The 25,831-nt window shown below is 47.0% G+C and overlaps 1 protein-coding gene across 3 annotated transcripts in view; it reads left to right on the plus strand.

Moving 5' to 3' along the window:
- The window catches only part of Eefsec (eukaryotic elongation factor, selenocysteine-tRNA specific), a 188,286-nt gene that overhangs the window by 45,795 nt on the left and 116,660 nt on the right, over positions 1 to 25,831 (plus strand). For 2 of the 3 annotated variants that reach the window (XM_074044590.1, XM_074044591.1), the window contains one exon: positions 25,043 to 25,250. In XM_074044590.1, coding sequence (XP_073900691.1) covers positions 25,043 to 25,250 — 208 coding nt within the window. Of the gene's footprint in view, positions 1 to 14,492; positions 14,708 to 25,042; positions 25,251 to 25,831 lie in introns of those variants that run through there. The other variant, XM_074044592.1, reaches the window with a different exon arrangement.

Consider the following 25,831-nt stretch of genomic DNA (forward strand, 5'->3'; position numbering starts at 1 on the left):
CACATGTGTTTCTTTTCTGGGTGTTTCAAGCCCTGTTTGCAGCAAGAGCACACGGGAAGCGAAATACATTTGGGAAAAAGGAAAAGGAAGAAAAGATGAACCACAAAAAGCCTCATGTACAGACCTCTTGGGTTGGCTCTGGCTCCAGCTTAGACTTAGGTTGTAAGAATTGCTCCAGAAGCAGCTGGTAACACTGTACTTTCAGCCTTTCTTACTTCATTGTTGCCAGAGAAATAATCAGCTTGATATCTTAAGTGCTTGATGGATAGAGCAACCCAGGCACCAGCTGTAACTTAAAACAATTTTTGTTTTAGCTGTTTTAAACAGATGCACTGGCCATCCAGGCCCTGAGCTGCGCAGCCCTCTGGACCTGAGTCCCACACCTTCTTGGAAGGTGCTCCCTCAGCATGTGTCCAGAGGCTCGGGTTTGGGGTTTGCAGAAGTGATGCTGCACTGGGTCTTCCTCTGCTTGTTCTTTGGTTCCTCACCCTGTCAGCTCTGTCTGAGTATGTGCCTCATGAAAGGCGCTGCCCTAGTGCGCAGGCTGAGCAGGAGGGGTGAACCTCCCTGAGCCTTTCCCACCCAGAAACAGCCGTTTCCAGTTGATTGTTTTCCTGTAATCTTTAAAACATGTTTGTTGTGCTACTTGTTTTTTATTCTGTTTTGTTTATTTAATTTTTTTTTTTTGCAGTAGTGGCGTTTAAACTCGGCTTTCTGCTTGCAAGGCAGGCACCCTGCTGCTTCAGCCACATGCCTCCTGCTCTCTTTGAGCTGGTTAGTTTGGAGATAGGGTCCCGTTTTTTGCCCAGGCTGGCCTGGTCCACCATCCTCCTATTTTAAACTTCCTGTTGTCACTGGGATGACAGGCATAAATAAACCAGCACACCCAGCTTTTTTCTGTTGAGATGGGGTCTCCCAGACTTTTTCTTTTTGTGGCACTGGGACTTAAACTCAGGGTCTCATACTTGTTAGGAAGATGCTCCACCAGCCCTATTTTGTACCGAATATTTTGGAGATAGGGTCTTGAGAACTGTCTGCCCAGGCTGGCTTCAAACTGTAATCCTTCTAATCTCTGCCTCCTGAGTAGCTAGGATTACAGGTGTGAGCCACTGGCACTGGGCTTACAAACATTTTTGCTTGGGCTTTGAACCATGATCCTTCTGATTTCAGCCTCCCAAGTAACTAGGATTACCAGCATGAGTCATTGGTGCCTGTCTTACTTCTTGTTTTTAACCCTGTTTTAAACATTATCTGTAAAATTCTGACCACAGAAGGTCAGAACTCTTCTCCGTCCCATCACCCATTCAGTGGTAGATAGGTATTTCTCTGCCTCTCTTAAACACTTGGGGAGCAGTGTGCTCTGTATGTGAAATGCAATGCCTGCATGGCCATAGAGAGATGGACCTGAGAAGAGATGGAAAGGAGGTGTGTTCTGTACCAGGAGCCAAGAGAGGTGTGGAGCCAGTTCCTTCCACAGAAGGTTCATTTGGGTCATGAGCTTTGAAGCCAAGCAGTGCAGTCTCTCCCAACCCCAGCCACCCTCCTCTCCTCTGAAACAGTGGCAGCTATCTTCCAGATGTTCTCCTTGTTGCCATTCTTGCCTTCAGTAACTCATTGTCCACACAGAGACTAGAGTGAACTTCAAAACACATACAACGGGTCCTGTCACTCCCCCACTTAACAGACTACTGCTGGCCTGCTAAGAGCAAAATACAATCCAAACTCCTTACTGTGGCTGTAGGTTTAGGACCCAGCCACACTTCTCTGTCACTTTGTCCACTTTTCCCTCCCAAGGGAGCCTCCTGGCTACCCTCTTTATAGCATCCCATGGTGCCCCCCCCCAATCTGTCCCATAATAGGATTTTACTTTCTGCATATCCTTTACACAGAGATAAAAACTAAGCAGGAGATAATTGTCCTTTGTGTCTCATGGTAGAATGTAAATGGTATGAGGACAGGCACTATGTGGTTTTGTTAACTATTACGGTCCTATAGAACACTGCTTGGCACACAGTAGATGCTAGAAAAAAATTATTGAGTAATTAATGTAGTATGTCCCTGGGACCAAGCACTGCTCTGTTGCCTGAAGTTACAAGTGAACAAATTATCCAGTTTTCTCTACGGCTGTGTCCAAGGACTATGGTGTTGCCAAAAGCATTGATGAACAGAAGGAGTGAGTAATAGAGATTATAGTAGCAAGCATTTTTTCTTATTGTGATGCTGGCAATGGAATCCCAGGTCTTGCACTTGCTACGCTTGCCTTGTAGCCCTGAGCTACATCCCATTTGATAGCAAACTACCTTTGCACTTGCTCTGAGGGTACTGTTGCATGCTCTGTGGAGTTACCTGTAGTTACATGCTCTGCCCACAACTCTTTGGGGGTGATACTGTTGCTTCTTCATCTTGCTTATGAGGAAACTGAAGGATAGAGAGGGGATAGTTTACCAAGGTCACCAGCTTCGTAAGTGGTGGAGGCCAGACATCTGGCCCCAGAAGAGGGCACTGTCAAGGGAAGGTGCTGCAACTCCTTTCAGGGGACATCTTTTGAGCTGAATGAATTGGGCACGGTTCATTGCTACAGGTGAAACAGGGAGTAATAGCAGCTCCCATGACTGAATACTGTTAGGGCGTTTATGTGACTGTTAGGTGTGGACAGTGCTGTCGCCAAGACCAAAACTTAAACATGTAGAGAACATAAAATGCCTTCACTGTGGAACGAAGGACGTTCAGAGAGATTGGTGGGACCAGGAGGCAGCACAGTGTGCTCTCAGGGAGGTGCAGCTGGCCAGGCTTTCCATGGCCCTGTGGGAGGTGGCCTCTAGCTTGAGGATTCTTCCACTTGCTATTTCCTGTTCTGAGGCTCTTGACTCTACCTGCCTCATGTCACTGGGATAGAGCCATCCCAGCCTCTCCTTGCACAGGCACCGAGAGCTTAGGAGGGTACACCGCAGCAGGCAGGTATCAGTTGGGCCTGTCTCCTCTGCAGTGCTCTGTGTGTATTACACACAGTGCTCATGATGCTCCCGTGACTGGGTAGTGGGATAGATGAATGATCCCAGATGACAGAACTAGCAGTACCAAAGTTCAAATACAAGTCTGTCTGACTCAGAGTGTAGTTCTCTGTTCTCCAAAATGACTTCTAGTTACTTGCTGTTGGTTTAGTTTCCATCCGCGTTTTGAGTGCTGAGAATGACACGATGGTGGTGTCCCTTCCAGTGTGCTCTACTTGACCTGACAGTTTGCCACCACTGGACACCACATGCCTCAAACATTGACGTGCTGGAGAAGTGAAAAAACATTAAGAGAAGAGACCTGACACAAGAGAGGGCTGGACACAGAGAAGATGTCAGAGTCACATCAGTGCCTGGAAGTCCAGGCTGGTAGCTCCCAGGGGCATCCAGAGTGGAGCTATGAGAGGCACCTTGCAAATGGAGAAAAAGGACTAGGAAAGTTCTCCACCAGTAGGTCAAGATTAAATCACTCCTGAGGTATGCTAGCTGAGAGAGTGGCTCTGACTCAGCAGAGGACAGCAATGTCCTTCCTGATGATGCCCTCTGGCCCTGGCCACCACTGCTCCCATCAGCCCTCAGGGGCACCTCTGCAGGCACACATGGGCTCCACAGAAACATCCCTTGCTGAGGATGAGTTTACAGACAAAATTACATACCACAGAAGAAAACCACCACCATGAGATGAGACCTGATAGACAAAGGTGGGAGAAATCATACCCTAGGAACTAGAAACCATAAAATAATCTGAAGGGGGCTTTACAAAAAGAATGTTTGAAATGGAAATGAAGGATTGGAAACCATAGCAAGATCAGAACAGTACAAAAAGCGCTAGGTAAGCTTGAAAAACACAGCTGTTGCCATGTACCGTTCATTAGCTACTGCTTCGTGGGAGTTGCATCTAGGGAGTTTTGTTACTTGTTTATTTTTTTACATCTTTGTCACTACAGAAGTCATTCATATGTGTTCAGAATCTGGAAAATAGTGGCTACTAGAAGAAAAAAATAAGAATCTAGGAGCCTATTACACAGGTTAACTTTGTTAATATTTTGGCTTTTTTCCCTCATAGAGATTCTACTGGGTATAACATTTGGGTCCTGATTTAAAACAATCTTTGAACCATGAGCCTTGTTTTATGTATAATTAACTATTCTTTAAAAGCATAGTATGGCTGCATGTTATCACATTGTCTTGCGTCCCTCTATTTGCCCGTTCCTCTTGCTGAGCACATGCACTGTGTATGATACCACGGTCCTGTCAACAGTGTGAGGGGTGTTTGTTTGCATTTTAGATTATACTTTAGAGAAGAAATAAGATGACATGAGATTGTTGGAAATGGAAATGAGATGGCTTGATTGTTGGCTGAGAACATATTTGAGGGAAGGAAAGAACAAGAATATATGAACATTTTTTGACCTGATTATTGTACAGTAAAGAATTTGGCCCATGCTCTGGGTTCCTCAGAAGGAGCTTCTAAAATCTGTGTAATTTCCCAAGTAACAGGAGTGTATCTGTTGTTCATGATGGGCCCTTTGACCATACGTGGGTTTATTCTGAGGTGACTCATGCTTGAAAGGCCTGTGATATCATTAGAGGTTTGGCATTTTGGGTCACATGCTACCAGCCTGACCTTGTGACCTCTGGAGAGCACAGGGGGACTTGAGATTGACCTCAGGCTCGTGGCTAGTAATCCATTCAATCGTACCTAGGTAATGAAGCCACAGTAAAAACTCCAGATACGGAGGCTTGGAGAGCCTGACTGCTGAACTCACTGATGTGCCCAGGCGGTGATGTGCTCATTCCACAGGGAGACGGCTTGGGTCTCTGCACCCAGGAGCCTCCCAGGCCTTGCCCCATGTGTCTCCTCATTTACTTGGTCCTGATTTGTGTCTTTATAATACGATTGTATCTTACTATGATGATTTTAGTGAGTTGTTCTAGTGAATTCTCTAACCTGAGGAGGTCATAGAAACCCTTTGGGTTTCTAACTGGTCAGAAGTGTGGGTGACCTGGGGTCCCCTGAACTTTGGCTGGTGTTAGAAGTGACCCTTAATTTCTGGTAGTTAATGTCAAAATTGAATTAAAGACCAGGTGTGATGCTCATGCCTGTAATCTTAGCTGCTGAGGAAGCGGAGATCAAGAAGATTGTGGTTCTGGGTCAGCCTGGGCAAAAAGCTCAAGAAATTCTACCTCAACCAATAAAAGCTCAAGAAATTCTACCTCAACCAATAAGAGCTCAAGAAATTCTACCTCAACCAATAAGAGCTCAAGAAATTCTACCTCAACCAATAAGAGCTCAAGAAATTCTACCTCAACCAATAAAAGCCAGGTGTGGTAGCATGCTCCTGTTGTCCCAGCTCCTCAAGAAGCATCATTAGGAAGAGGTCCAGGCTGACCCAGATATAAAAAAAAAAAAAAAAAAAAAAAAAGTGAGACCCTGTTTTAAAAATAGCTAAAGCAAAACAGATCTGAAGGCATGACTCAAGTGGTAGAACACCTGCCTAGTAAGTGCAAGGCCCTGAGTTCAAACCCCAGTGCTATACTGCGGAGTTCACTGATTCTACATGCTGTCTTTATCTGTTTCCTCCCCAGCTTCCCATCCCTTCCCCTTCCCTCTCCTCTTACTTCTTTTTGCTGCAGCATTTCAAAACAAATTCATGACATCTCAAGTTATTGTACCCTTGAATACTTAACGTATATAGCTCTAAAAAATGTAGACATTTTCTTCACCAAGGTGATGGCATTATTGCAACTACTAATATTAACAGTAATTCCTTGTTCCTGATACTCCATTTATATTCAGAATTTTGAAAAGTGTTCTTCAAATCTGGTCCACCCACAAAAAGACATAAAAAACATACATATCCTCAGGTCTTTGGAACTCAAGGCTCAGAGAGGTAAACTGGTTTCCTCGGGTTGGAAAACATCAGTGTTTTAATAGACAATTACTACTATTATTATTTATTGGAGTGGGATTTGAATCCATTGCCTGCTTGGTGAGGTTTGTGTTTAATGACTAGGCCTGGCTGCTTGGGCTAGGTGAATGAAGAGCACCAGTCAGCACAGAGCAGGTTTTCTCTAGGAGCCAGCCCTGGGTGCCTACATTGAGGCAGTTCTGTCCCAGTCTGGCCACTGTAGTTTTCTCAAGGAGCTTCTTCTAGGACAGGGGCAGGGGTAAGGGCAGCACCCCCTAAAATCATGGTGCACTGCTGTAGGTAGCTCTGAAGGGCTATTGAGGACAATGACCCCTGGGATCATGGCTTGGTCATGCACTTGCTGTGTGTTTGGGGCTCTCTAGCTGAGTTTCCACGGCGCTTCCCTGGCAGGTTGCTGTGGAGATGACGTGCATGCAGGTGTGGGCCTCCTTAGCGCAGTGCCTGGTGTGTGGTTTATAAATGTGAGCTTAATGTCATTTCTCTCTGCCATGGAGAATTACAGAGTACCAAGAGTGAATGTCACCACCCAGCCCTAGACTTCTTCCTCATTCCTTTCCTCATCCTGGTCTGGGAGGCTGGGTCTCCAGCTGCCCTGCTCTAGAGCCTAAGGGGACAGTAGGTATGAGCACCAGCAGGATTTGGAGAGAAGGGAAGGACCCTAGGCTCTGGCCCTATATGCTGTAGTCATTCTTCATGTGGTCTGTGTGACGGGATGGCACCTTTTTACAGATAAGGGCATTTTGGGCACAGAGTGGGAGGTGCCCATTTTTTTTCTCACAGTGTTACCGGTTATTTCTAGTTTCAAATTGTGAGAAGTGACTCATGGATACAAGAAATTGGCATATTGTTCTGACTCTTGGGCTTTGTGGGAGACTGGAGACCTGCTGAGGCTCCAGGCAGGATCTCGGTCCATGGGAATGTGCTGAAAACACAAAGGAAATGTCTGTGGTCTCTGGAGTGACTGGGAGTAAACATTTATTTTACCTTGAAGGAAATGAGTGTTTTAGGGAGAGGCCCAGGAGCTCAATGAAGCTAGACAGCCCAAGCAGTCAGCAACGTGAAGGAGGACATCAGAACCAATTGGGTTAGAGGGGCCTAATAAATTGTGTCCCTCACAAGGACCAGCATTTTCTGTTCCTTGGGTGGGCCACATATGCTCTGCTCTCAGGAAGATTGGGAACAGCTGTCCTGAGTTGTTGCTGTTGAGTCATATCTGGTCCATGGGCCAGCAGTTGGCGCCTCTGGTCATTCCGTCCTTTTTAACAAAGATCCTGCATGCTCAGTACCCTCCATGCAGTGCTGGCAGCCTAGGCTTCTGTGGCCTCCTGCTGCGTCTTCAGCCCAGAATGGCCTTTTCCCCTGGCGTTCTGGCCTCCTTCTGCCCTCCAGTTGCTAAATTCCCTCTTCTGTGCTTGCTTAGCAGAATCTTTTTGTTGTACTGTTGTGGACTTCACTGTGTTGATGTGTATGTGCGTGTGTGTGTGCGTGCGTGTGTGTGGTATGTCCCTTTGTCCCAGCAGACCGTGGGCTCCTGGAGAGCAGGGCTGCGTTGGATTGTTCGGAAGCCCGGGACCTTGCCCAAGGGATAGCCCTATAGATGTGCAGAGTAGGACAGGACCACCCTCTTAGCTCAGTGTCTGATGCCAGGTGGTGCCTGGGTAGTTGGCTTGCAGGTGCCAGGTGATGATAGTGGGAGAGACATCATGCTGTCCTGCCTGCCAGGGGACCTCTGTCCTGGCACATATCTGATTGCACCCCATCCCCCCTGGTTGCTTGGTCTGGGCGCTCAGCCCATGGCGGACTCTGCAGGCTCTGCACAGTGAAATGTGTTCCTTCTGCTCCTTCTGAAATGTGACCTGCTGCGCCTTCTTCAGTCCTCTGTCTCTGTCCAGAAAAATGTCTAATTGTATCTTGAACTCATTTACATTGCTTGCTTCAATGGCCTCACTTGGCAGCTGAGGCTATATGCTAATTCCACCCTTTTCATGAAGGAATTCTGCTGATTTTACTTACTTTTTATAGTAGATCCAGTGCCCCCTTTCCTCCTTCTCCTCCGTTTCCTCCTTCTCCTCCGTTTCCTCCTCCTCCTCCTCTTCTCTTTCCCTATCCTGTCCTTCCTTCCTCCTCTCTTCTTTTTATTTTTGCCTCCTGCTCGCCAGTCTCTGGCTAGCTCTGTGACCCTGTGCCCTTAGGATGCATCCCTCCCAGAGCTTGTGATGGGCCTGAGTCAGAGCCCTGGCCATGGACTTCTGTATTTCAGCTTGGGAATAAGTCAAGAACATACTACCTCGTCTTCTGTGCTGAGGGGGACGCTCTCTGCCTGGGACCTGAAGGCACATGACAGGGTTGCTTCTGGCACCAGTGTGAGAGGCAGTGGAATGGCACTGCCTGGATGCCTTGTGAGGTGAGCCCTGCTTCTATGGGACAGGAGTGCTAAGGCTGGGCCCAGGCCAGCAGTGTGGCCCTATGTGGGTCTGAGTCAAACCTTCATCATCTGTCAAGTGGACATGTGAGGACCTATCCACCCTCCATTCTGGTTTGCCAGGAGTCACAGCCCCTGGTGGTCCCTGGGCCCTCTCTCTGCAGGCCCCAGGCCTCCTGATCTTCAGGGCATATGGCCCTGTCCTCAGCTCAGCCATCTCAGTGGCTCAGCTGTCCCCGCTTCTGTTTCTGCACAGACACACACCTTTCTATTGATGTCATCAAGGAAAAGAGAAGCTCAGTTAATGCTAATGGAAGGTATGTTCTAAGTGTCTCACTGACACCACGTAAACAGAATTGTTGGAATGTAGCCTCTGTGTCAGGAGCTGTACAGTCTGGGTTTGTGGAAGTGCACTCTATGATGTTCTCGTGACACACCCGTCTCTCAGAAATTATCCCAGACATTGAGCAACACGTGACTGGAATTCCACAGGCCTGGTTCTCTCAGTTCTTTTCATTCACTTCATAAATAGGTGTTGAGACTCTGCTGTGTGCTGTTGGGTACAAGGGATTTGGTGGGAAAAGGCAGCCCAGGTCCCTGTTCCAGTGGTGAGGCTGCAGGAGAACCAGGAGGCACAGAACAGTTGCTGTTCAGGGTGTATTGGGGGCTGTGGGGCCAGCAAACGTGGAGAACAGGAGGCTACATGTGAGCTGAAAGGTACAGGCCATGGTGCCAGGAGAAGGGGCAGGATGGGAAGTGTATCTCAGACTCAGAGCATGCACAAAGGCCCTGAGGTGGTGGCAAGCATGCTGAGTGAGGAGCCGACCTGGGATGGAGCTTGACATGTAAGGAGATGGATGCTGGGTGTCTGGCTGGGAGGTTGTGGTGTAGCTGGGCTTATCCCCAATGCCTTTCCCTTTGTTCCTTGGATAGAGAGGGGGAAGCTCTGTTTTACCGACCTGTAACCTGAACTCACTCTCTTCTCTACAGAGAGTGACATAGGTTGCCTGGGGTCCAGTCCTGTTGCCACTGCCTACTAGCTCTTTGACCTTGGCAAGTGGCTTAACTTCCCTCTGCCTTGATGTGGTCATCTGCAAAAGAGGGGTGTTGATAGTACCTCCATCGTAGGAATGAATTAAATAAGCCAGTACATCAAAGCACACAGAATAGTGCCTGGCTCAGCAAGCCTGCATTCAATGTTAGAAAGGAGATGATGCTTGTTCTTGTGAGAGGGTGACTTTTGTGCAGAGAGAATTCCAGCGTATACGAACTTTCCCACTTCCTTCTCTCATTTTCTTAGGTTATTCTTGGACTTTTCTACCGCTGGGATTATATTGAGATTGTAGGAAAAATCCCACCAGAGAAAATAACACATTGGATGTTGTGTGTTGCTTTTGCGTGCATTAACATGGCTGTTCTCTAACTGTCTAGTGAAGTGGGTGTTGTTCTGACCATTCTTATCTTCACCCTGTGGTGTTGTGCTAGGTGAGGCCTAGGTCTGAGTACGGCATGTGGAGAGTGACTCTGAGGTGCCTGGCACTACCTCTCTGTCAGCCTGGTTGAAACCCAGGCCAGGGAGGGAAAGTGCTCGCCTCTGGTGGCCCAGCTGGAGGATCCAAGGTCTGAGCTGCAGTTTGAGTGATACTCAAGCCTGTGGTCATCTTGAGACACCAGAGAGCCCACTGCCCCGGACCTCCAGGACCTGGCATCCATTGTTTTGCCCCCATCAAGGACTAGAAGTGTCTCGCTAGAACAAGAGTGGTTGAGCTGGTGAATCTGCCTAACTCCTGGCTTAGGCTTAGCAGGCTGATCGCTGAGCGTGCTTCTGACTCAAATAGGAAAGGGCTAGCGAGGCTGGGTGTTTATTCTGCTGCTTCCAACTTTCCTTTCTAGAGGAAATGCACTCCAGAGATATTACACCAGCGAGCTACAGCCAGTCTTGGCCTGTGGACATGTTTTGTTTGGGGCATACAGTTTAAACATTTTTGAGTTGGTTGCCAACATTTAAATTTTGGCAAATTTCACATAATAGTCCAGATTTTTGGCTTCTCTTGAAAAATTGGAAGATCTGGCAACTCCAGGTCTACATTCCTGGCTGTCCATGGTGGACTGGAGCTGAGAAGAGACCGTTCTCCCAGTGGGACTCAGGAGTTTCCGAGGAGTTTTCGTTTCCTGTCGTCTTATACTTGGACTCATGGCTTGCCCACACCACATGAGTGATGCTTACTGGCCCTGGAAACTTTTATATTTGGGACCACTACTCCATATTTCCACTGTTTCAGAACAGGCCTTTGATGGATGCTAGAATTTATCAAGGAGAATGGGAACTCAGGTCCAAGAACATGGTAATGTGTTCCAGCCCCTCTGTGAGGCTTGCAGGCATAGCTGTGAGCTTTATAGTGCCCTGTCAGCTGTGGCACAGGGAGGTCAAGGCCTTGGACAGTCTCACTTGGCATGCAGGTAAGGGAACTTGAGTGTGGTCCAGATTGCTCTGTGCAAAGCCAGCCTCCCTCCTCCCACACTCTGTTCCTGCTCCCATGGTGGCCTGCCCAGCCCAGGAGAGCCCTGAAAAGGCTTTAGAAGAGGCTTCTCCAGTGTCCCTTGGGACCACAGAGGATTGTGTTCAAGAGAAGTCCTCTTTTCTGGCCTTTTAGGAGGCCACGTGGCAGAGCAGAATGGGCCTCCAATCAAGCAGAGCTAGGTTGATTCCTTGCCCCCATTTTCTAGCTCCTTTCCTCATGCCCTCCTCCGCTCACTTAGTGAGCACTTTGTGGGTGCTGAGCTATTCTTGACTGCTGAGCACTAGATTTCTCATACCTGAATCTGGTGTTGCCTTGATAATTGGTAACCAGTTGTTACAAACTATGAAGTTTACTTGCTCATTTTCACAATAGAAACTACAAGACTAGGACCCCTAGAGTTACAGTGTTTGTAAAAAATACTGACTTAAAAAAAATAAGCCGGGTGCAGTGGTATACATCTATAGGTTCCACCTACTCAGGTGGCTGAGGTGGGAGTTTTCCACCAGCCTATATAACATAGAAAAAAATGGTAGCATTTTCCTAGGGCACCTTGAATAGCAGTAGTAGGAAGACCTGAGATGACATTGAACTGCACAGGTCCCATAGCTCTGTCCTGATTTTCCTAGGGATCAGGTAGGTGTCTTCCTTGTTCCGAGCTCTGTGCTGGTGTATCACAGGACTGTAAGTTTAGGAGTGGCTTAACCTCATCTTTGTGAATGAATAAACAGCCCCTGAGAGACTAGGTTACACAGCTGGTAAGTGGACTGGGATTCAGACTGGAGTCGGCTCTCCACCATGGGGACTGACCATGACCCTGCTCCAGGGTCAGAGAGTGGCCAGTGGCAGTGGGACAAAAGGTTCAGGAAGTCTTTGTTCCCTGTCAAGTCCTCTTGGTCTGGTTGCTCACCAGGGCTGAGTGTTGTCCAGTAGAACCAGGAGAGTTCCCTGACAGTCCTGAGATGCAGTGTGCCCTCCTGTGCCCATCCTTGGCTGAGCCACAGATGCCCGGGCAGGGCCTCTCTCAGGTGAGCTTGTACTTGGCTCTCAAACATCACTGGTTGTGCAGTTTGCTCAGGTGGTCCTAGCTGGGTTTTGTTCCTAGTTCACATTCCCATGTTTGGGAGAAGCTCTTCATCCATATTTGGTGATTCAGCTCTGTCTCCCTTCCTCCCCCAGCCCCTCAAGGTGCCTGCCAAAATCCTGTATAATTCGTGTCATTTCCCAAGCTGCTATAGTATATGAGGGCAGAGAATAATTTAGTTATTGTTGAGTAAAGACTCTTAGCAAAAGTAAAAAAAGTGTGGCGGGGGGAGTTTTCATACTCACTGCATGAATAGACAATATTTCCTGAAACAGGAGATATGAACCTCAAAGAATTTAAAATAAAACATTCATTTTATTATTTTTTTAAAGAAGGAAAACGAGAAAAAAAATGTAGAATAGTCAGTCTTTTTATCCTAAGTACAGATGAAATTGATTAAACCTTAAAGACTGGCCTCCGCACACCCGGTTTATTAATTGAAGAATTTCCTCTTACCCAGAATGGGAAGTTCACATTAAAATCGAGCTTGCCCTGAGTGGTAGTGACACTTGAGAACTGAACATTTTCCACAATCCTATTTTCTCTTCGGTGCTAGAGGAAATCCTAAAATGGTTAAAGGGGGGAGGTGAAGAGGGAAGCAGAAACCATACATTTTGAGGAAGCCTTCTTTCATTTCCTTGTAAAGCATGAAATCAAATTATAGCTCGTGGCCCACAATTATTTTATTTCTACATTTCAAATTCCATTTTCTGCTCCTTTTCACTGCTCTTGAACAGGAGTTGTACTGTTGTGCAAAGTCAGCTGAAAAGATTACCCCAGATAGACTGTGTCACAGTAGCTTAAGGAAGCAAAAAGGCTAGGCTCCTTGGTTAGGTCAGGAGCCATGCCCTGTGCACCAAGCTGTGCATGTCTGCTCCCATTGGGATAGAAGGCATTCATGGACGTCACCCCAAATCCTGGCCAAGTTTGGAAGATTCCACTGTATGTGAAGACATTGGCTATGCCCCCAGGACTCCTGAGAGAGAATGATGTGCCTCTCTCAGAGAATCCTAGCCAGGCGCTGGTAGCTCATGCCTATAATCCTAGCTACTCAGGAGGCAGAGATCAGGAGGATCGCGGTTGAAAGCCAGCCTTGGGCAGGTAGTTTGGGAGACCCTACCTCGAAAATACCTAACAAAAAGGGCTGGTGGAGTGGCTCAAGGTGTAGGCCCTGAATTCAAGCCCCAGTACTGAAAAAAAAAAAAAGAGAATCCTATGTCCAGGCCCCTTGGTGCCAGTGATAAGGATGATACCAGGTGATGCCTGGCTTGTGGTTGGTCCCCTGGCTCCATATTTCATCCTGTCCCTAGGTGGGATATCAGCATCTCTCTCCTGCTCCTTCTCTGACCCTTGTTTAGCAGAAAGCAGCTGCAGGCTCTGTGTTCCAGCAAATCACACTTTCCACTTAGCATCCAACATTTAATCTTGTTTTAAGTTTTGCTTTATTTATCCTTACAGTTAATTTACACTTAACGGTGCTGCATTTATTGTCATGTAAAGTTCTTTTTTAACATAAACACATTTAAGTTAAAAACAATGATTCTAGCTGGGCACTGTGGCATGTACTTGTGATCCCAGCTACGCAGGAGGCCAAGGTAGGAGAATCGCTTGAGCCGAGAAGCTGGAGGCTAGCCTAGGCAGTACAGGGGAGACCCCCATCTCAAACCATACCCCCCCCACCACAACACACAAAAGCCAAAAAACCCTCTAAGCATATGGTGAATGCCTGTAATCTCAGCCCTCTGGAGGCTGAGGTAGGAGGATTGAGAGTTTGAGGCCAGCCTGGCTACTCAGTGAGACTGTCCTAACCCTTTGCCCTGCCCCCAACCAGAGACTCATTTTAAACACATATATATGCAGGTAATAGTAAATATAGTGTCCATGGATACGGTAGGAATCACAAAGGTGGTATGTGAATGGAAAGCTTCGTTTAATTCAGGCTCCTCCCTAAAGCAGGACCATCTGTTGGAAAACCTTTTTAATCATGTCCCAAGTTATCCGTCCACACAGGAAATTCTGTAATCTGGACTCCTCCATGCCTTCTGGTGAGGACTACTTCCCTTCATATTTCCTTATCCGGAGGAAAAAGGAAAAATTATGTGAGCAGCTACATACATAATTTCTTGTCCCCTGACCTCTCTGTGGGCACGCAGGCTCACATATTCTGGGGGTGGGGGAGCGACCATTGCTTTGAGGAGCAGAACAGGCTCTCTGCCAACACATGGTCTAGGTTCAAATGTGGCCCTCAGCTTGCTTAGCCGTGTGACTGTGGGAGAGTTGCTTGTGATGTGTCCAAGCCTCGGACTGCAGTGGAGATTAGAATAACATGCCTGGTGCATCCTTAGGTACTCAGTAAATGTTCCTCTACTTTCTGACCTATCGTCATCCCTCTCTGCCTCACTCCGTCTTTCTGTCAGTCTCTCTCTTTCCTTCTCTTTCTCTGTCTCCCATTTTTAAGCAAGTTCAAACTTGCAGAAAAGTTAGAAGGCTAGTGTGGAGAACTCCTGCATAACCCTCAGCCGAGGTGATCTTTTTGGCCATTTTTAAATGCCTTTGTCTGGTTTTGGTACTGCATTCAGGAGCCACTCCAGCAGGCCTGACCCCAGCTTTTCACTGGTCTTGAGGAAGAACCAGGCTTCAGCAGAATAGAGAGACATGGCCAGCCATCTGCCTCTGCCTCTCTACTGCCTGCCCTTCATGGTGAATCAGAGGCAGCCACTCCAGGAGTGTCACCTAGGGTGAGTGATGACTGTGCACGCAGGTGTGGCATTCTCTCTCAGGGCTCTTGCACCCCTCTCATAGGGCAGGGAGGTCTCTGGTTGGTGCAGGAGGGCTTAGCACTTCTCTTAGCACTGGTAGGCTCAGTGCCTGTGGCAATAATGGTGTCTGGCTAGAATTTAATAATAGTATTTTTATTGTGTTTCCTTTAAAAAAAATAAAACGTTTTAGCTGGATGTGCTGCGTGCTTACATTTTTGGGTTCAGTCTCTGTAGAGTTCTGCTCAGTGAGCAGAGCAACTTTGTGTTTAAGGAGCTTTGTGATGTCTGTTTTAGGCTGTACCATAGTGGAGTTTCCTCTGTGAATGGGCAGCGAGTCAGCTGTGTGCACGTCAGTGCCAGCACCTAATTTTACATTAGGTCCTTTATTGTGATTGGTATTATTTTGTTAGTCTGGTAGGTGAAGAACAGGACTTGGGTGGTTTTCATTTGTGTTTTTCTGGTTTCTGCGAGATGTCTTAGTGCAAACGTGAGCTGTTCACGTTTCTTTGCTCCATTGATTACCTCTCTGACTTCACCTCCTCCTTCTTCCTCAGACCTGCACCCCGGGCCTACCTCTTGAGTCTTTGCTCAGATGCCTCCTGCTTCAGATCCCAGCTGCCTGCCTCCGTTGCTTCATTTATCCCTGGCCCTCTGCGAAGCTCATTTGTGTGTTGTGTTTGCTTTTTGCATTATCTCACTAGATCTTACAGGGATTGTTGTCTCTGACCGCTCAGGGGCTTGGGGCAAGCACTCTCCCTGGGCCTGGCTTGGTGAGTGCTCAGTAAGGGTGCTGCTAGCTGTTGATACTGTCTACAGTTTTCAATTGAGTTGTTGCCCTTTTTATTACCAACTTGAATATATTTGATTTGAGCTATCTATTAAGGAAAGTAGTCCTCTGTGTGTAGTGTACACTTTAAGTGTTTCTCCCTAGTCTTTGTATTTTGTCTTATTTTTTTCCATGCAGAATTGTTTGACTTTTATGTTGTTGAGTTTGTCAGTTTTCTTTTTGTTTTGGGGCTTTGTTTTTACTTACATACATTTTCTCACACCTTTTCTTCTAATACTTTTTTGTGAGGTCATATTTGAAACTGATCCAGTTGGAATTTACTTTGGTGTAAACTAGAGATCCAACCTTATTTTTATCTAGATGGCTACCCTGTTATCCCTGTGTCACAGTTGTGTGGCTGTCCCCATGTACAGATGAGGACCATGAGACTCAGAAGGAAAGCAACTTACCCACGATTTCGCAACTAGCAAATGTCTGTATCCCGCATTGCTCCCCTTTCAGCTCTGTGGTTCTTTGCAGTGACTCTCCAGCATTTATTGTTTTTTGGCTTTTCCTCCTTTTGGCAGGGATCCAGCACCTCTATTTATCTGCTGTCTTGTCCACGACTGTTTATTTTTTCCCTTGATCTCTTACATGGCCTCTCTTTGTTGTTTCTCCTGTTCTCCCACTGCTGACACAGCTCTCATTGTTCTCCTGCAGGGCCTGGGGTGGTGATGAATGTCTCCTTTTGCTCCCTTCTGCAGGACGGCCTCAGGTGGCACGTGTGTCCTAGAGGGTACTGGCAGGCTGCCTTTGCACAAGGTCTGCTCTCCTTCCTCTGCCACCTGCAGGGCCTTACCCACCTGCTCTACAGGATGCCGTAAGGGTTCCCAGAGGACTCAGGAATGCAGGACTCCAGCCAACAGCAGCTGGCAATAGGAAGAGCAGACATTTTTGAAGTCAGATAGTCCTGGTTCTTAGTCCTGCTTCGGCTGCTTACTATTATGCAAGCCAGGCTTCAAGTTTATCTTCTGGAAAATGAGGGAGTCTCCTCCTCTTGGCGGGGTGGTAAGGATCAGAGCTAATGCAGAGGTCGCAAGTTGAAGTGCCTGTGAGGAGCCAGCACTGGCAGTACTGGAGTAGGAGGAGATTGGAAGCTGTGGGGACCAGGGCAAGCTGTTCTTGGGGACAGCAGCTGCTGGGCCATGTTGGTACAGGCCCTTCTTACCACATCCACTAATTGGGAAAGATTTTTATGGTGCTTCTTGAACTGTCAGTGTTGGCTTGCATTTGTCCCTCACAGCCACTGTACCAGCTGAACAATGCCTATTCCAGAACCTGGCACATCTTTTGAGTTGTCATTTTGAAGCCAGTGACCTGAGTCCAGGGCTCAGCTCCAGTCTAGATTGTGTTCCACAGTGGCTACTACTTGTGGGGTTCTTGTTAGTCACGTGACACACTGATCCTCCTGGACCTGGACCTGCTCCACTCCCACATTGTGCTTGCAGGTCTTGGACACTTGGCACTGCTTCTGGGCCACCTGGTGTGGCACAGCTTCTACCTAGAGAGCAGGGACATAAAGTTTTGCCGTTGCCTAGTTGGGGCCTAGTTGACCTGGGGGAGATGTCCTCTTCTGCCTTGGTCAGGTGATGGGGCAGGTGTTTGTGTGCAGGAGCCACCTCTGCAGGCTATTTCACAAGGACTTACTGACCATAGTAGACACAGGGCTCCAGAATGTTGGCTGGGGCTGGGAGGTATTGTTAGCATTCTTTCCAGTACAGGCCTTGTGTGCACTTGTGTCCCTCGGAATCCTCGAGGGCCCATAGACCTATGTCCTCCTGGTACCAGTGTGAATTTGAGAGAGAGAGACTTTGGCTTGCCCAGCTTCAGGAAAACTGCACACAAATTATTACACACTTAGTGGATTCTCCTTAGTGGAGTGAGATAGCTACAACATAACAGAGGTCTTGCATCTCTCCCAGCCCCCCTTTCCCCTCCCCCCCTCCGCCCCTGAGAATTGGGCAGGGACCATGGCAACCTGTATTGGAGTCTGACCAATCCGTGGTTCTCATCCCTGACTGGGTTGTTTAACCTGTCTGAGCCTTAGTCTTTTTTCCCACAAAATGGGAAACAGGCAGTACATTAAGATTAAATAATGAATCAAAATGGCAGCAATAATGATGACCCACGTGCTGGTGAGGCTGCCAGCACCTCCTCCCATCTTGGGCTCCAAGGAGCTGCCCTCTCTGTGGGGCCTCTGTACCCAGCCTCTGCTGCCCTAGAGATCCACAGGCTCACATGTTTACCTCCACCATGGACAGAGTCATTGTTTGGTTCTGTACCTGGACCTTGTTGGTCAGATATGTAGGTAGTCATGGTGGAAAAGTGAGTGGACTGAACCCAAACCTCCTTGAGTCCTGCTCCTTGACCCTGACTTGGTTGCTTCCTCTGTAAACCTTGCCCTCTCACAATCAGTGATCTGAGTGTCACAGTGCAATACCTGCATGCAGCTAAAATGAGATAAAGACTCAGACCTCCATGGTGCTTGGCACAGTATCTCCAGTAGAGGTAGAAACAATGGCAGCAGTTAATGTCCTGAGGACTTCACCTGTCTGGGTACCGTTCAGAGTCCTGTATGTCTGCACTTCATTTGATTTTGACTGCAGCCCAGTGATATAAGCAGGGTCTTTGTTTCATAATATGAAGTAGCTGAGACATAGTTGACAAGTAGTCATAATAGTAATAGGATGTCAATTGCCACTGCAGTTTTTTGGTGGAACTAGGGTTTGAACTCAGGGCTTCCCACTTGCAAAGCAGGTGCTCTACCACTTGAGCCACACCTGCAGCCCATTTTGTTCTAGTTATTTTGGAAATTGGGCCTTGTGAACTGTTTGTCCAGACTGGCCTCAAATGGTAATCCTTCTGAACTCAGTCTTCTAAGTAGCTAGGATTACAGACATGAGCCACCAGTCCCTGGCGGAAGTGTGTGTGTGTGTGTGTGTGTGTGTGTGTGTGTGAAGTGTGTGTGTGTGTGTGTGAAGTGTGTGTGTGAAGTGTGTGTGTGTGTGTGTGTGTGTGTGTGTTTGTTCACAATGCCAGGGACGTTTTTGTCAGTGCAAGGGTTTGAACCCACAGTGTTGCACATGCTAGGCAAGCAGTCTACCACTGAGCTACAACCTCAGGCCTGTCACTACAGTTTTACATTGTTCACTGAGTGTTTAAAAAGTCATCAGTTAAAAACAAAATTTTTGTTTTAAATGGAATATTATTTCCCCTTAGAATGCCTGTTGTTTCTAAAATATGTTTAAGTTTTATGTCATTTTCTCCAGCTGAAATGTTTTTGTCTGAACATATTTTTTCTGTCAGTCTCAGAAGGAAAATTACATCTTAGACTTTGTTAGGTGATAGCCTCTGTAACTTTTTCATTATTTTTATTTTTGAAATGATTAAGACATATAATGTACAGAATTGGAAATTGTCATTTTTAAAAGTGCTGAGAAACTTTAACCCTGTTATAATTGCTCTACAGACCTTTCAAAGCTTCTGTAGTCAACAACTAGATGGAAAGTCCTGATAGACTGGGAAATATAGAGGTCATTTGTCAGCCTGAATATTTGTCTTGTGTTTCCCACCCACTCACTCACTCTGTCCTTCTGGTCTACAGTGATTTCCTACACGGGGTTCATGGGAATGGGGCAGGACACTGTTTGATTCATTCTGTGGAAATACTAGGGATTTTGAAAGAGACAAGACGGGCCAATTGTGTCACTTCCTGTTGCCTGATCAAAGTTTGATGAAGAAACAGGAGGAACTGAGAGCTGCTGCTGGGCAGCGGGCGGTTGCCTGACGCTGACCTTAGTTTCCAGCAGTGCCCTGGTTCTCAAGGCAGCAGTTAAATCGTCCTGACCTCTGGTCTCTTAGAAGTCCTTGGCTCTGGCTGGCTGCAGAGTGTCCACTAAGCTCGGAGCAGAGCTGTGTGCTTGCTGGAACAAAGGCTGCTTATACGTGTTGGATAAGGCTGAGATGGAATTCTGACTGACTCCTGAGCGAGTCTGCCAGTCCATTTCATTTGCCACCCCCAGGATCCCAATAAGTGGGAGGGTAGACATATGAAGTGCACAGGTTGCACTCTTGAACAGTGGTGTATACCAGTGATAAATTGGACTCCTGGTAAACAAAGTGGAGGGGGAGGGAGTCAGTTTAGTCCAGGCTGGGTCTTGTGCTGTGCATACAGGCTTTGTGATACAGTGGTTAAGAGCATGGGCCCTGAGCTCAGAGCTCTTTTCTGACAGCTGTTTGTTGTACAACTATGGGCATTTGTCCAGCCTCTCCAAAGCCTTGATTTTCTCGTCTGTGCAGTAGGAGGTGGGATTTGGGTTCTGGAGGGAACCTGGAGAGTTGGAATTACCCTTGAGATAGAGTAACCTTGTCTTTCTTGCGACCACTTTGTCTACCAGAGCCAGAGGTCCCCTGGGTCGAGTGCGGGGGCTGTCCTGCTCTGAAGGTGGCTCCAGTCTGTGCAGAGACTGGTACACAGGTTAGAGCCCCATGGTGGTCCTCCTCACCTGCTTACTTGCAGGCTTCAGCCCCTCCTACTGCAGAGCCAGCCCCATAGCCCCATGGGAAGCCCCAGGTTTGCTGTGGTCAGCAGGAACCCTGAGGTGGTTGGGTTTCTGGGTGGAAAGGGCCCAGACTCACCTTGTGTGAGGCAAGTGGGGGCATCATGGGGTCATGAGCAAGGTGAGGAGCCAGGAAAGGGCTTGTGCAGGCATCACACAGCCTGTGGTACAGCACATGGCACAGAATGTGTGTGAAGCACCTGCCACTTGAAAGGGGCAGTCCCTGAAGGTACAGTGGGGAGTTCATTTATTCAGAGAACACTTATGGCTCTTAACACGAAAGCACATGAGCAGTCTGTTTGTTTTTTATTAAAACATTTTATTAGGATATAATCATTGTTCAGAGGGGCTTCATTGTGAAAGTTACGAATAGGCTTATATTGTACATTGGTTAGATCGTCTCCACCATCTCTCCCCCTCAACTCCCTCCCCGCCTCACTTAAAGCATTTGCAAGAGATTTCATTGTTCTAGTTCATATAGGTAAATGAGGTCCATCAACCATATTCCCTCACTTAATCTCCTTCATTTACCCTCTCCCCTCCCACAAGTACCCGCTTCCACACTACCAATTTTATAGTCCCGTCTTTCATGATTAGTATCTAAGTCAAGGCTCAAGGGGGTTTCTCAATGTATCCCCACTGGGAGTATACTTTACTATGGCTGTTCATCATTCTCCCTTGACCCTTCCCTCCTACCCCCACTTTCCAACAGCTTTCAGTACAAAGCCTTATATCCTCTACCTTCACAGATGTTATGTTTTATGAAATTGTTGACGAGATATCATCCTCTTTTCCTTTCCCTCCTTTCTTGAGTTCCATCGAGTAGTTCCACTGTTACAAACATGTTCTACCTAGAAATTTGTATAAAATAATGTTTATTTTTGTATGTATGTTTGGATCTGAGAGAAAACGTGCAGACTTTGTCTTTCTGAACCTGGCTTACTTCACTTAGCATGATGTCCTCCAATTGCATCCATTTACCTTCAAACCAAACGATGTCAGTCTTCCTTATGGCTCAGTAATTGTTACTTATTTATGTACTTAAAATATGACTTTATTTCTGAATGGGTTTTACATCTCCTCTTTGAAATGAAAAGGAACAGAACATGCACTAAGGAATTTCCTTCTCACCCTGTCTTCCAACAGACTACCAAGCTATCAGGTTTTTTTGCATCCTCTCAAAGATATTTATGCATGGAGAAGCAAATACCTATTCAACCACAACATACACGCAGTCACACACAGACTCCCACTTTGACACAAAATACACTCTACGCGTGGTTATGCCTCTTGCTTTTCTCACTCTATCTTGGAGGTCATTCATAGTAGTAATAAAAGGCTCTTTCATTCTTTTTAATGGCTGTAGAACATTTTGTTACATGGTATAACACTATTTAGTTTTAACCTGTCCCCTACTAATGGACATTTACATGGTTTCCAACATTAGCAACAACAATCCTGCTATAAGAACATTTCACATGTGTGTAAGATTGGCTGGGTGCATATTGATACCTGTTTCCAAATTGGTCTCGTGCTACTTTAAGTTTGGTTTAAACCAATTTAAACAGACACCACACCACAGTATGAATCAGTTAGGTGTTTTTAGCATGTTCCTTTGGGAAGACTGTTTGGAGGATGGATTGTAAAGGCCAGTCTGAGGCAAAGTAGTTGCTAGGGTCCAGCTGACCACAGCTGGCTTCCAGAGTGAGTTGTTACTCCACAGATCTAAGAGAATGCGGTTCTATAAGATCAAGTCTGTAAAAAGCCAGGTCTGTTTTGAGTACCTTGTGTTTGTCGTAGATAATAAAGACAATGTCCGTCTCTGCAACTGTAGGAGAGAACTGGGCACCACTATCCTGCCCCAGGATGCACTCCCTCAAGCCTTTAGCTGATGGGGTAAAGTGGGAGAGGAGGCTGGGGAGGGAAGAGAGTTGGGGCACACCCAGGCCTGCCTGCAGTCAGAGACACGCATGGTTTCTCCTTGGGCATAGAGGGGCTTGGGCAGGTCATTAGTGACCAAGAGACATCTTATAACAGTGGGAAGAATTCTTCAGCAGCAGAGTCAGAAGCCCTCGTTCCTGGAGCCCCTTGATGCCAGTTGACCACATGACCTAGAGTGTGTGCTGCCATGTTGTCATCTGCACCAGGGCAATGGAGATTAAGTGAGGTGGCCTAGCATACATCCTCACGTGCCCCCAGAGGGAGGAAGACCTCCTCCTCCTATCTCCCTGCCCTCTTCCTTCTGCCTTCCTGCCTTCCTCCCCTTGTGTCTTTCTCCCTGCCCTCCTCCTGCCTCCCTGACCTTCTCCCCCTTCCTCCTTTTTTTTTTTTTCATTTTTCTTTTATTATTCATATGTGCATACAAGGCTTGGTTCATTTCTCCCCCCTGCCCCCGCCCCCTCCCTTACCACCCACTCCGCCCCCTCCCTCTCCCCCCTCAATACCCAGCAGAAACTATTTTGCCCTTATTTCTAATTTTGTTGTAGAGAGAGTATAAGCAATAATAGGAAGGAACAAGGGTTTTTGCTGGTTGAGATAAGGATAGCTATACAGGGCATTGACTCACATTGATTTCCTGTGCATGGGTGTTACCTTCTAGGTTAATTCTTTTTGATCTAACCTTTTCTCTAGTACCTGTTCCCCTTTTCCTATTGGCCTCAGTTGCTTTAAGGTATCTGCTTTAGTTTCTCTGCGTTAAAGGCAACAAATGCTAGCTAGTTTTTTAGGTGTCTTACCTATCCTCACCCCTTCCTTGTGTGCTCTCCCTTTTATCATGTGCTCATAGTCCAATCCTCTTGTTGTGTTTGCCCTTGATCTAATGTCCACATATGAGGGAGAACATACGATTTTTGGTTTTTTGAGCCAGGCTAACCTCACTCAGAATGATGTTCTCCAATTCCATCCATTTATCAGCGAATGATAACATTTCGTTCTTCTTCATGGCTGCATAAAATTCCATTGTGCATAGATACCACATTTTCTTAATCCATTCGTCAGTGCTGGGGCATCTTGGCTGTTTCCATAACTTGGCTATTGTGAATAGTACCGCAATAAACATGGATGTGCAGGTGCCTCTGGAGTAACAGTCTTTTGGGTATATCCCCAAGAGTGGTATTGCTGGATCAAATGGTAGATCGATGTCCACCTTTTTAAGTAGCCTCCAAATTTTTTTCCAGAGTGGTTGTACTAGTCTACATTCCCACCAACAGTGTAAGAGGGTTCCTTTTTCCCCCGCATCCTCGCCAACACCTGTTGTTGGTGGTGTTGCTGATGATGGCTATTCTAACAGGGGTGAGGTGGAATCTTAGTGTGGTTTTAATTTGCATTTCCTTTATTGCTAGAGATGGTGAGCATTTTTTCATGTGTTTTCTGGCCATTTGAATTTCTTCTTTTGAGAAAGTTCTGTTTAGTTCACGTGCCCATTTCTTTATTGGTTCATTAGTTTTGGGAGAATTTAGTTTTTTAAGTTCCCTGTATATTCTGGTTATCAGTCCTTTGTCTGATGTATAGTTGGCAAATATTTTCTCCCACTCTGTGGGTGTTCTCTTCAGTTTAGAGACCATTTCTTTTGATGAACAGAAGCTTTTTAGTTTTATGAGGTCCCATTTCTCTATGCTATCTCTTAGTTGCTGTGCTGCTAGGGTTTCGTTGAGAAAGTTCTTACCTATACCTACTAACTCCAGAGTATTTCCTACTCTTTCCTGTATCAACTTTAGAGTTTATGGTCTGATATTAAGATCCTTGATCCATTTTGAGTTAATCTTGGTATAGGGTGATATTCCCCTTCCTTTCACCTCCTTGCCCTCTTCCTGCTGCCTCCTTCCTCCCTCCCTGCCCTGCTCCTCCTGCCTCTCTGCCTTCCTCCTTCTCCCTGCCCTCCCCCTGCCTCCCTATCCTCCTCCTGCTGCCGCCTTCCTCCTTCCTCCCTGCCCTCCTCTTCTCCCTCCTTTCTTGTACCCCTCCTTCTTCCTTGTACTCCTCCTCCCACCTTCCTCCTTCCACCTTCCTCCTCCTCCTCCCACTTCCTTCCTCCTGCCTCTCTCTGTCCTCAGCAGTAGATGGGGTGGGCCATCAGAATCACTGGAGAACAGGCTTCCTCTGCCTTGTCAGTGAGCGTAATGTGGTCCTGAAAACCCCTCTGGGGCATTCTTGTAGACTCAAAATGTAATTACCATTAATTTCAGTGGTGGAAAACTTATATTTTCCTGCATTCTCAAAATCACATCCTTTGTTTTTTGTTGTTGTTGTTGAAATGACTCCAAATCCCATTAAAAAGGACATAGTCCCTGTACTGGATAGCAGTGGTATTCCTGACATGGCTTTTGGCACCTCATTTTCCCTTCATTGACTGCTCTGTTGTTTGTGACCTGCTGCTGCTCAGTTCTGGGGTCTTTTGCACAAAGGAAAGGCTCACAGCCAGGCATGTGGCGTTGATACAACTGAGCATGGTGCTGCTCAGAGAGCAGCAACTCTGCTAACAGAGTGAGTGGCAAAAGAAGTGAGCAGACCCTATGTAACCTGCACGAGGGACTGTGAGGAGAAGCACTGTGCACTTTTTCTCTTTTTTCTTAACCAGGGCATTTGCCAAGCCTACCAGGATGGGCTCTCCTGTTTTCACACCCCTCCCTGTATTCTGTGGAATGAAAATAAGAGCATTGGTTCAGCAGGCAGGCATGGGTTTGCAGTCAGGTGAACTCCACCTAAACCCTGCCCTGCTCTGTGTTAGCTCTATGGTGGGGGCCTCAATTTCCTCATCTCTTCTAGTGATGCTTTGGCATGGTGAGATTGGGCAGGCCCAGATACTTGCTGAGGCCACCATTTCATCCACACTGCCCATTTCCTGTAGTGCGTTGCAGGACTGAGGCACGGGCAACTTTCTGCAGGGCTCACCACCTCTTCCTTTCCTAATCTTGTCCTCTCCTATCCCAGGAGCCCAGATCATTGACCTGATGATGCTGGTCATTGATGTAACCAAGGGGATGCAGACACAGTCTGCGGAGTGCCTCGTGATTGGCCAGATCGCCTGCCAGAAACTGGTCGTGGTGTTGAACAAAATTGACCTCTTACCTGAAGGGAAGAGGCAGGCAGCAATTGACAGAATGACCAAGAAGATGCAGAAGACCCTGGAGAACACCAAGTAGGTCTTGTAATGGACGTTTGCATGCTAGATGGGTCTTGGGTGCACTTTATGTCATTCATATGGACCAGGCAGGCTGGTCAGCCATCTGTCCTGCATGTTCAGTCTTTGCACATCATGAATCTCTTCATACACATTCATGTCTAGATATTTTTTTTTGGCAGCACTGGGATTTGAACTCTGCCTCATGATTGCTAAGCAGGCATTTCTTGCCACTTGAGCCACGCCCATCAGCAGCCTTCCGTCCTGGAAAATGGAATCCTGCCTGGTGCTTGCTCATGTCAAGGACTGCATTAAGTTGGGTAAAGACTAAGGCACTGTTAAAAGATTCCCAAAACACAGGAGCATAAAGAAACTGGTGCTCTCCCTGAGGGAGCAGTTCACATGGAGACTGTTCTATGCTTCATGACTGTCTCTATCTTCCACTGCTGTGCTGTAGTGCCCGCCCTATCCTGTGGTCAGAGTGAGGCTCAGGCACTGGTGTGTTCAGCCCCCAGGAAGGGGAAGCGAGGTGTGTGCCCAGTGTGGAAGGCTGGGCCCAGAGTTGTGAGGTTCTCTTGGACGCTGTGGGTGAGACTTAG

This window comes from Castor canadensis, chromosome 10, assembly GCF_047511655.1.
Source record: "Castor canadensis chromosome 10, mCasCan1.hap1v2, whole genome shotgun sequence".
Taxonomy (NCBI): Eukaryota; Metazoa; Chordata; class Mammalia; order Rodentia; family Castoridae; genus Castor; species Castor canadensis.